General features: G+C 26.6%; 1 protein-coding gene across 2 annotated transcripts; it reads right to left on the bottom strand.

The window, feature by feature from the left end:
• Positions 1-4,201: 4,201 nt before the first annotated feature.
• Positions 4,202-7,584, bottom strand: LOC108323208 (uncharacterized). Of its 2 annotated transcripts, none has more exons than XM_017555579.2 (5): positions 7,087-7,584; positions 6,909-7,008; positions 6,269-6,368; positions 5,507-5,595; positions 4,202-4,975 (listed from the first exon to the last, which is right to left on the bottom strand). In XM_017555579.2, exons 1-5 carry the CDS (start codon positions 7,268-7,270, stop codon positions 4,651-4,653), a joined length of 798 nt encoding a protein of 265 aa, XP_017411068.1. In that variant the 5' UTR covers positions 7,271-7,584; the 3' UTR covers positions 4,202-4,650. The 2 variants fall into 2 exon arrangements, with proteins under 2 accessions (XP_017411068.1, XP_017411067.1); XM_017555578.2 differs by having other exon boundaries at positions 4,202-4,981; positions 7,087-7,580.
• Between the last annotated feature and the right edge of the window lie 4,441 nt (positions 7,585-12,025).

The following is a 12,025-nucleotide window of genomic DNA, read 5'->3' as shown; positions in this document are numbered from 1 at the left end:
TCTGATTCAGTGCCAATGAAAAAAGAGATAGAAGAATAAATTAGAAGAATTCGAGTTATATTTATGAGTTTATAGTTGAAATCTGAGTTTAAAACACACACGTGTATATATATATATATATATATATATATATATATATATATATATATATATATATATATATATATATATATATATATTGTTTTATATATAATCAAAGTAATTATATTTTTAAAAGATTTATTGACTTTTCATTATTTACTACAAGTATTTTCAGCAAGTAATGAAACATTCCTAATATAATTACTTTTTGTAATTTTTGAGTGTGAAAATTACAAACTAAATGTTTATGGTATAGAGGAAATGGGATAAAACCACCACATAGTTGTGTTATTAGTTATGATAAAACAACATCATTTTAATCTTATTTAATTTCTTTTCGCTCTCTATTAAAATTAACATATGTTAAACTGTGTAAAAATTAAAAAAAAAATCATTATTGGAAGTGATTTCCGAGTAAGCTTCTGACTCAAATTAAAACTACAACAAAAATACAAATGCAAAAATAGAGACACATATTAGAGAAATAGTAAGAAAAGAGCTTTACGTAGATTTTAAAAAAAACATTGAAAGAGAGAAAATATTATATAATTAAATTATAAAGGTATGGAATAAGTGTTTATATAGACGTAATTAAGTTTTAAATCTCAATAAATTTAAGTATTTTTAATTAATTTTCTATTAGATTGTTTTTTTGTTTTTGGTTAAAGTTTTTAGTTTTTTAATTGAGTCCATGTTATTTGAGTTTTCTTTAGGTGAATGATATATTTTAGTTACATATGTCCACGTATTAAAAAATGTGAATTTTTATAATTAATATAAAATGATTATAGTTAAATGTATAACAATAATTTTTATTGTATTATTTAAAAATGTATTAGATAAATACGAACTTTTATAATTAATATAAAATAATATTATAGTTAATATTACTATATAAAGATGTATTGGATAAGGAAATTGTTATATTCTTCTACCTCTTTCATGCCATCACTTATCCTTATCAATGAGACTGTGATAAATCTTCATTGTGACATAAAAACCTTGGCCCTTATTTTTTTTATATTTATATAAATTATTATATAATTTAAACTAGTTTTAATATATTTTATATATTTAACCCTCTTAATATATTTATTAAAGATTCGCATTGCATGAGACCATCCATGTTATATAACATAATTTTAATGAGAACAATAAAAGTCATTTATATTTAATATTAACCATGTAAACTACATTTATTAATATTTAAAGATAATTAAATAAGATAATGCAATAAAATAGTGATACGATTTACTTTTATTAACATTTAAAGATAATTAAGTAAGATGATGCAAAAATATAACAATAATTCACTTAATTAAACAAAAATTAAATGTTAATTAAAAAATAATCATAGTACTTAATATATAGACAAAAACATTAACATAAATTCAATTAAAAAGTCATCAAATTTATGATAAAGTCAAACACAATCAAACTTTAATATCATATACAATATAATATATTTAACTATGTTAATATTATTTATAAATTGTTTTAAAGTATATTTATAGTATACACTGTATTATTAACACGTGCATTTATTTAAAATATTTACAACTATGTCATAAAATCTGACATATAAGTTATAGTAAATAAGTCATTTTGATTGATAATCGAAAGTTTGTTATAATAGATTCAACATATTATAACTGAAACTATTATGATATATTCTTTTATCCACGTGTGATAATAGATCAATTTTATCGATTATAAAAAGTCAAATTCCATATTAGTGACTTAAAATTAAGACACTTAACAAATGGGAAATAAATGGGATAATTTACATATTTACATGTTGAGTTAGTTTTAAAATTCCACATTATCTATTTCATTTAATTGCAATTTTTTTCCCTTTTTTTTAAGTTCTTAAAATATTATTACTTATCCTCTCCATTTAACAATATTTACTTAAGTATTTAACTAAATAGATATAAGTAAAACTCAAATAATTATACTTGCTTATAATAAATTAATATAGCAATCTTCACATCATAATTGAAAAAAGAGGGCAAGATGTGAACTAAACTCCAAATAATTAAATTGAAAATAAAACCTTCATTGTTTTATGTATAAAAAATAAACTTCATAGTTATTGTAAAATATTTGGCGTAGAGAATTGAAATGGAATGTGTGATTGAGAAAAGTTGACAGCGATGAGAAAGCAAAATTTCAAAACCAAATCCTATTGAAAAATCCAAATTAATATTATCTTTTTAAAATACTTATTATCATTATCAACATAAACACTATACATATTATATTATATAAGCTAGTAGAAACATGTGTCTCCTTTTTCTTATTATAAATAATTAATTTAATTTTTAAAAATATTAATTTAAATAAATAATGATAAATTGGTAAAATAATTATTTTAATTTAAAAACTGGTTAAATTTAAATAAATCATCTCTTAAAAAAATTAAAAATGATAAAATGATTATTTTAATTTGAGAAAATGATCACTTAAGGGTAAAATTAGAAAAATCCGTGTATACAAGATAATTCTTTATTAAGGTATAGAAGCAAAATAGAGAATTAAATTATAAGGATATATTTTTTACCAAATATTATTGTCAATGGCATATATTTTTTATTAGATATATTTTTCAAAATCAATTTCATTTACATAAAACATATATACGTATATTTTCTTAAAAACATTTATGCCTATATATTCAAATCAATGTAATATATATTTTAAAAATATATAAATCAAATAATTTTATTACCTTGTTGTTTTTAGTTTTTAACAAATTTTAGCATGAATAGTTATATGAAATAGCAATTTTAAGAATTGGAATAATAAAATATAATTTTTATATAAATTTGTTAATGGTGTAATATGTATTAAAAGTTATATGAGTGTATTTTTATTTCTTCTTCTATATATATTAATCTGCTAATCAATATACATATTATGAGAGAAAAAGTGATTTATGATTAGATTAGTGTTATTTATGATTGGAAATAGGTTTGATTGTGTGAAGTATTGGTAAAGAGAAAAGGATAAAAATGGTGAAGAAGATTAAGTTGGTTGTCTTTTTCCATAGTTGACAACATCAGAGGTCTACTTGATTTACAAGTTACAACTAACTACCCATAACATCCAAAAACATGCATTTTTTTTTATTATTTATGAAAGATGAACTATTCTTTCAACAGATAAAACATTAGTTCAAGAGATGTAATGGTCTTCTAAAATTCTCTATCATGTTTTACACTTAAATTTTTTTTTTTTTTTCAATCTTTATAACATTACTTTTAATATCTTTCATCTTCGTTTAAACAATAGAGACTAAAAGCTATTAAAAAAGAGTAATATTCAATTAGTATTAAATGTCACTAGTATACGTTGTTTTCATTTTGCATTTGAGACACATTTATTTACTTATATATGTTGTAGTAGACTAATTTTAAAATATTATTGATACAATACTCTAATAGATTAAGTTCAATTAATTTCACTGATTTATTTATAAAATATTTTTCTCAAAAAAATTGAGATACTAAATTTTTCAAGGGTAAAAAATATTTTTTTAATTAAATTCATTCAAAAGTATTTTTTTTAATGAAATATGGTATCTTAAACATTATTGTGTTATTTACTTATCAGTGGTTCTTTGAAATAAAAGTATTTAAAATCAAACCTACTTTGGATCTGTGTGACTTGGTTAAGAAAAATCCGTAACAGGAAAAGACATTCTTTTTATCTGAAAAGCTAAAATATTATATTATTTTTGTCACGGATATTCCTTTGTTCACGTTAACTTATGCTTTGTCTCTCTATCTTAATCTTGGTCTTTAAAATTCCATATGAATAATAGATATTTAAAGTTGCTCAAGGAATATATTTATTGCTTCAAATAGACTACATAAAATAAAATGAATATGGCAAAGGGCAATTTATTTTATCTCTCTCCTTGCTCATATTTTATTATTTCTCTATATTCCAAAGAAACACCTAAACAAGTTCCAGGTTCATAAAATAAAACTACAACATTAAAGTAGAAAATAACAGTGAAAAGTCAACCTCACTTGCTATCAATATGGTGTGATATTTTTATTGTGCAAATGTTTGATACCTTCTTTTTGGTATAAATAATAGTAACTAGTTCCACTGTGATTCAATCAAATTGATTACTTTAAGCTGTTTTCAAGGTGTTCTTCACATTCATCACAAAAAAAATCAATTTTTGTGACTAAAATTGCATGAAACCTTAATGAAATAACAAAAACTGCTAATTAAATTCAAATACTATCTCCTCTTCACATCATGAGTACTAATGGGTCTAAATTTAATTACCATCCAAGAGAGGAAGGATGCATGATCCTATCTATATTTAAGGATCAAATTAACCCATCTAGTCATTGATGTTTCTAAATTCTAACCTTCACAAGTAACTGAAAATATGCAAGATCAACATCTAGCTGCCATCTCTCGGTCAATACCGGCAATACAATTTCAGACGCACATAATTCCTTAGGAACCAAAATTTTTACATCTCAGTTTTCATCTGGCTTGGCTTGGCTAGTGTCATTGGTATTCTGGACACATTTCTTCCAAATATTAACCCATATGTCTCCATGTAAGTCTCCGAGAATAGGGCCTTCTCCTGCCAAAGCATACAATACTTTTAATCTTTCTAAAACTACCCACCAAACATCTGGGAATAGTTGATGGCCAAATCCTGCTTTTAGTTGTAGTTCTTCTCACAACTGCCAGTGGAGTGTAAGAGAACAACTCTCCCACAAAGCCAGCAAATTTGTTCTTTACAACACGCTCTTCTACTTCTTCGGTGTCATGCTTCTCATTATCCGTGGCTTCATCATCAGAACCAATCTCGTCACTATCACTCTTTCTTTTGTCTTGATAGCTATCCACTGGGGAAGACCTGCACCTAGCGTATAACCAGTTTGTGTGAGGACTTTGTTTCAGAACACTTTTTTTTTTTTTTAAGTGGAAACGTCAAATAGTAGGAAATGAATTTATTCGGATATGTTTTGTTGAGCAGGTGTTTATTTATAAAATACTCTTTTATTTCAAGATGTACAATATGGATTAAACTGATTCAGTGTCCGACAGATGCATCTGCATATTACTTAATTGCTTCAGATGAAAAATAAGTAATTTGCAGACTGTGATAAGATGACGCTAAATGACAGCGTAACACATTCAAATACTCGTTGTCTATTAATGACTAAGTGGTTAACATAATGAGCTAACATGTTTAAACTCACATATTTCATTAAGTCATAAATAAAGGTTTACAAGGAACAGCTAATCCCATTAACTAATGATGACAACTTGACGTTTTCATGACCAAACTACAGCACAGGCCAAGGACTTAAACAAGTGAAAACTATGCAGGGAACACAGCTCAATATATCTAGAGTAAACAGGATACTACTGGAAGAGTTTTTACCTCCTCTGCTGTTTCAAATAGACAATTCTTTTCTTCAACCGCTTTCTTTGGACACAGCAATTGTTTGAAACATGGCGGATGAAACGAAGCTATGCAAACCACAATAAAAAGAGAAAAATACATATTATGAGCGACAAAATTCTCCCCTACTATAGCAGTTATCATAAGAGAGAAGCAATCCTCGCAATGACACAATGCTTAATTCTTCTTAACTTTGACACCTGATAAGATAATAGAACAAGAACAAACAACAAAATAAATCGGGCTTCAAATATCCTTTTTCCCAATTACCGGTTGAAGAAAGCAACCACGAAATGCTACTGAAACCATAAAATGCGAGAAAAGAAAACTCCAAATACCAAATATGATCAAGCACCAAGTTGTTGAGACTCAATATTTAATATATATAATAGTAACTACAATCAAATCTTTGTTTTTCCTAAACATTGATTACAAACTAACTACTAACTCAACAGTTTTTGCATAATTAAATAAATAAATAAAATACATGTAATTAGCCATACACTGTACAATGAACTTCCATCTGTAACTCTTTCCCCGGCAAATGTTAATTTTCTCTTAACATCAATGCAAGAAACAATTACAGGCCCATATAACTGACGGATTATCTAGAAAACTCCAAAACGAATAGAAAAGAAAAGGATCACAGAAGCACATAGTATCACTTCGAAAAATATTTCACTAAACAATGAAGGTTTCAATCAAAAGATGACATTAAATAAATCTTAGAAAGAAACTAACCTGGTCACCATCCTTGATCCCATAGTTTCGAAGATAATCATTCTCGGTAACTAGCTTCTGTCCATCATAGCATAAGCAAAACTGCCCCCAAACATGCGCCCTTCACAACCCAACATAATATATCAATTTAAATTATTCCTAAGTCAGTATAAATTTCAAACTTACCACATCTTGTCAGTCCATTAAATAAATATAATCATACAACAAATATATTTCACAAAAATTATTACAATCTTCCCACACCGACTTTCAAGCAAAAGAATTATATCACTTTAAATATAATCATTATAAAACAAACAAAATTGTCACTGTATATACTATTTATCCTTCTCTGTGATATTTGTTGTCTATCTAAGAAATCTCTTTTAGAATGTAATATTTTTGAAAGAGTTTTCTGTGTCATGCAAAGGAGATGTTCTAAAACGAATTCGAAATTTAAGCAAAACCTAATGAGAGTAATTTAGTCATAAATGTATCGTTCACAGGGCACTTTCCGTGTGTGATTTGATGGTAATGAAAGAGTAATAATCCATTTTTCTCCATAAAAAAAAAGTAAATATACAATGAATATTAAAACCGGTAGTGAAATTCGAAAGCATTTGTAATTAGCGTGAATCCAATTCGAAATGGAAGTGAGTACCATGAAATTTTGGCGGGACCCTTGAGAGGCGCGTGGGAGAAGACAGCCTCGACTGCGTCTTTGAGTTCGGCAACAGTGGCGGTCTTGGAAACCTGAATATCTGCTAAAGGCGAAAAAAGTTTGAGCAGTGTGTGAAGAGATGGGAATGATAAAAAAAAATGTAAGGGGAGTTGCGTACGGAAGGAGGAGCCATCGAGCTTGAGGACGGAGAGTCGGAGGGGTTGGGAGGGAAGGCGGTGGTAGAAGAGGCTTTTTCTGGCGAAGATGGCGTGGATGAGTGGGAGAGGGGAGGAGGAGGCGGAGGAGGAGCGGGAAGAGGTGGTGGGATTGGGCAGCATGAGGGTGGTTTGGTGGTGGGACATGGCGGAGGGGTTAGAGTGAGAGGAAGCGTGGGAAGGAGTTTATAGAAGGGAGAGGGAGAGATTCTTGGAGGAGTGTGACACGCATTGAGGAAATGGATTGAGTTAGGGTTTGGGTTTTGGGACTGTGCTTGCTGCTGCTTCTGTCGGGGAGATTCTGATTCTTCTTCCACTCAGAAAACAGAGAAAAAAAGAGTAGCTTTTTTGTATCCCGGAAGAGTGGGAGAGAGAGGATGGGGAAAAGAAAACCGTTACCTGCGACCGCAACGGTCTATTTTGGTGGGCTTGGGTTTTTCTTTGGCGTGTTGATGGGCTTGCTTTTGGAGTAGAAGTGGCATGGGCTTTTTCTTCCTCCACTCCCTTATTTTCTTCTTTGAGAGAGTTTGAAGCTTGGAAAAGAAGAGAAGAAGTTGAAGGAGTCAATGGAAGACAAATAACAAAATCAGGGAACATCCTAGGTTTCATCCTCTTCTACTTACTAACTCAATAAAGAATATAAAGAAAGAATTCGATTGTTTCCGTAATGTTTTAAACATTGAAAAAGAAAAAAAAAATGTTCTTTGTAATTAGAAAAAACCTTGAATAAATATTCTTCTCTTCTTCTCAAGTTTTAAAAATAAATTATAAAGTCAAAATCACATACCCATAAAGAAAACAAAAACAAACAAAATGTGGAAAAACATTTTACAATAATCCAAATATTACAAAAATTATCTAGAGACATAGTCCATAAAGTGGTGAGTTAAAGAATCAACTTTCTATTGCTCGTGTTTCCGCTTCTGATTTTTTAAGCTTTATTTTAAACAAGTGGATCTTATGATAAAAAATAAAAATTAATTATTATTATTATTAAAATTGAAAATATTATTAAATTTATAAATAGCGTATTAAAAAAAATAATTGTAAAATAAATTATTTTTACAATTTTAATACAGGTAATGTTTTATTGGAGATGGATTAATTGGATTAAAAAAATAATAACAAACCTAAAAGATAAAATAATAAAATAATGTATATTGATAAGAGTAAAAGTGATAAAATATTGTGTATATGAAAAAACAGTTACTAAATTTGGTTAAAAAAACAAATCCTTTATCATAAATATATGCAATGTTATTTATAGAAGAGACTATGTTCATTGAAAATAGAGTATTATCCATGTTATGAAACTCTATCTTATGATTACGAAATATCATTATAATATTTAAATAACGATGATTTTATTATTATATGCTTTTAAATATGTAAGAAAAAATTAATATTAAAATAATAATATAAATTTTCAATGTTAAGAGAAAAACTGAAAGAAAGAAGTTTTGATAATTGTATTTATTAATTTTTTTTCTCACTGTTCTCCATTTTTATTTTCTTTCACATTTAAAAGAACTTATATTATTAAAATTTTAAAATAATTTAGAAAAATTACTCAATCTATTGAAAAATAGAGTTTTATTTGAAAAAATATATTTTAAAATAAAGAAAACATATATTCAATTATTATTCTTTTTATATTTTGTTATTTATTTTAATTACTGAAACGTTTGTATTTTTGTTATTATTATTGATACTTATCTTATTAAGTGAGTAAAATCTTATTTTATTTTCTTTATATTTATTTGTTATATTTCTTTTATTTAGTGAGTTGTTTTTTTTAATTTTATTTTTTCTCTGTTATTTATATTTATTTGCATTTTTACTTTAGTGAGGTATTCTTAACTTTACTTATTTATTTATTTATTAGTCTTTATTTTTTATATTTATTTTATAATCTAAATACTAATTTGGTTTCGTAAAGTTTATTCAATTTAGTCACAATATATATATTTTTTTAATTTGGTCTCAATTTTTTTCAATTTTATTCAATTTGATCCTTTTAGCTAATGTTATTTAAATAATTAACAAACAATGAACAATATTTGTTACATGTTAGTTCTTGATTTTTTGTTTTTTTTTTTAATTTTTAAGAGATGAATGTACACAATAAAGGTGAATGTGGTTACTGATTTTCTCAGTAGGAAAATGATACAAGTATTTAGTATGATGATTAAGGAGTTGGAGTTGATTGAACAATTCAAATATCTCAATTTGGGGGTAAAAATGTATGTTGATCACATTAGTTGTTGTCAATTGGTTATAACCAATGATTCCGTAGATATAATCAAGGTAAAACAATTGTTGGATTATAATTCGAAGAAGACCAAAAAATTGTCAGGTATTGACCAAGCTAAGGATTTTAATATTGGAACTGATCGTGTATTGAAGTTCAAAGGAAGGGTGTGTGTACGAAAGGAAAATGACTTGAAGCTATGATTCTTGATGAATGGCACAAAAGAAATATAGTCTACACCCTGACATGACTAAGATGTACTAGGATCTAAAGGAATCATTTCTTTATTCAAGTATGAAGAATGATGTAGCTTAGTACATAACAACCTATTTGACTTATCAAAAAGCTAAGGTAGTACATAAGAGACCTATAGGCTTGTTACAACAATTGGATGTACCTAAATAGAAAGAGGAAAGCATTGTCATGGATTTTGGGAAGTAGGTTAAGGATGAGCTTTGCCTATCTTCGTCAAACGGATGGTCCATCTGAAAGAACAATCCAAACACTAGAAGATTTATTAAGAACTTATGTGCTGGACTACCTAGGCACTTGGAATGAGGTGTTGCCTCTAGCGAAGTTTACCTATAAAAATACCATCATGTCAGCATTGAAATGGCTACCAATAAAGTCTTGTACACAAAAAACTGCATATCCTATATGTTGGTATCAAAATGGAGAATCAATGATGGAGGGACCATAGTTTTTATAACAAACCAACGAGAAGTTTAAGCTGATACAAGAGAAAATGAGAGCCACATAGAGTAGTCAAAAGTCATACACAGATAAGAAGAGGAGACCCTTAGAGTTTGAGGCTGAAGATTATGTGTTTTTGAAAGTAACCCTTACCATTAGGGTGGGAAGAGTTATCCGGTCTAAGAAGTTGAATCCTAAGTTTATTGGATCATACCAAATTCTTAGGACGATTGATCTAGTTGCTTGTGAAATTGCTTTATCTCCACAGTTGGCAAACTTTCATAGTGTTTTCATGTATCTCAGTTGAAGAAGTACACCCATGACCCCGATTATGTTTTGGAAGTGGATGATGTACAAGTCAAAGAGAAATTATCGTTTGAGACTAGACTAGTCAAAATTGAGGATCATCAATCGAAACAACGTAGAGGTAAACAGATCAAAATGGTGAAAGTGTTATGGGATATTCCATCTGACAACTCTACCTAGAAGTTAGAAGAAGATATGAAGAAGACACACTTTTTTCTTTTTCTTGACTTGTAAATTTTGATGACGATTTTTTTTTAGGAGAAATATGAAATAACTTTATAATATTTAAATAGTGAATAACGACTTTACTATTATATGTTTTTGAATGTATAGAAAAAAAATAATATTAAAATAATAATATAAATTCTGTGTATAATGTTAAGAGGAGAAATTAAACAAAAGAGTTTTGGTAATTGCATCCATCAATCTTTCTTCCTCATATTTCTCCATTTCCATTTTCTTTCTCATTTCTTAAAAAAAAAAACTCTATTGATCAAGATTTTAAAGTAGTTTATAAAAATTATTTAATCTATTGAAAAATAAGATTTTACTTTAACAAGTTGTTTTAAGATAAGGGAATCATATATCAAATTATTATTTGTTTTTATGTTTTTCATTTATATTTTTATTATTGGTTTTAATTAGTGAAATGTCCTTAACATTTATTTTGTTATTATTATTGATACTTATTTTATTAAGTGAGTGTTTATAACCTCACTTTTTATATTTATATTTATATTTATTTGTTATATTTCTTGTATTTAATTAGGTATTAACCTTATTTTTTATTTGTATTTGTTGTTTATAATTATTTTATTTAGTGATGTGGTTATAACCTCATTTTGTTGTTTATATTTATTTGCATTTTAACTTTATTTAGTGAAGATTTCTTAACCTATTTTTTTAATTTATTTATTTGTATTTATGATTTATATTTATTTTATTTAGTGAAATGTTTATAACCTCAATTTATTTACATTTATTTGCATACTTACTTTATTGAGGAAGTGTTCTTAATCTTGCTTTTTCATTTATTCATCTTTATTATTTATATTTATTTTATTTACTGAGCTGTTTTTAATTTTATTTTTTTATTTTATTTAATGAGGTGTTTATTACTTCATTTGTTATTTGCATATTTATTTTATTTAGTGAAATATTCTTAACCTCAACTTTCTATTCATCTTAACAAATTATATTTATTTATTTGGTGAAGTGCAAGATTTTACAAGAACATCAACATCTAAAAGTCTTATAAATCTATTTTTGTTTAATGTTAAATGTAGGTTGAATGGTTTATATTTGATTGTAACTTTATTGATATAATATGATATGCATGAGAGAATTTCATAAAAATAAATAAACTTACCTTTATATTTGGTTTATGATTTTTCACATATAATGATCAAATATATATTATACTTGAATAAAGGATAAAGTGAAAGAAACTGTAATTGATAATGAGGAACGACAATAAGGATGTGGAGTTTTATATTGTAAATATGTAATATAAAAAAATTGTGTATATTTTAAATTAAGCATGTTTAAATAATGAAAAACTTTATGAATATTTGGTGTTTATTTGGATCGTTACAAATGAAATTTTGATCATTTTAAAAGCATAGATCAAGCATCAACTTGAGGAGGTGGCT

Source organism: Vigna angularis, chromosome 7 (assembly GCF_016808095.1).
Source record: "Vigna angularis cultivar LongXiaoDou No.4 chromosome 7, ASM1680809v1, whole genome shotgun sequence".
NCBI lineage: Eukaryota > Viridiplantae > Streptophyta > Magnoliopsida > Fabales > Fabaceae > Vigna > Vigna angularis.
The sequence above is the reverse complement of the archived record's forward strand: the minus strand, read 5'-3'. Positions and strand labels throughout refer to the sequence as shown.

Excerpts from the sequence above, each read along its gene's own strand:
- LOC108323208 (XM_017555578.2), bottom strand. The coding sequence starts at position 7,270 with ATGTCCCACCACCAAACCACCCTCATGCTGCCCAATCCCACCACCTCT. Across the intron at positions 7,009-7,086 it reads GCTCGATGGCTCCTCCTTCC|ATATTCAGGTTTCCAAGACC; the intron begins GTACGCAACTCC and ends CGCCTTTAGCAG. Across the intron at positions 5,596-6,268 it reads GGATCAAGGATGGTGACCAG|CTTCGTTTCATCCGCCATGT; the intron begins GTTAGTTTCTTT and ends TGGTTTGCATAG.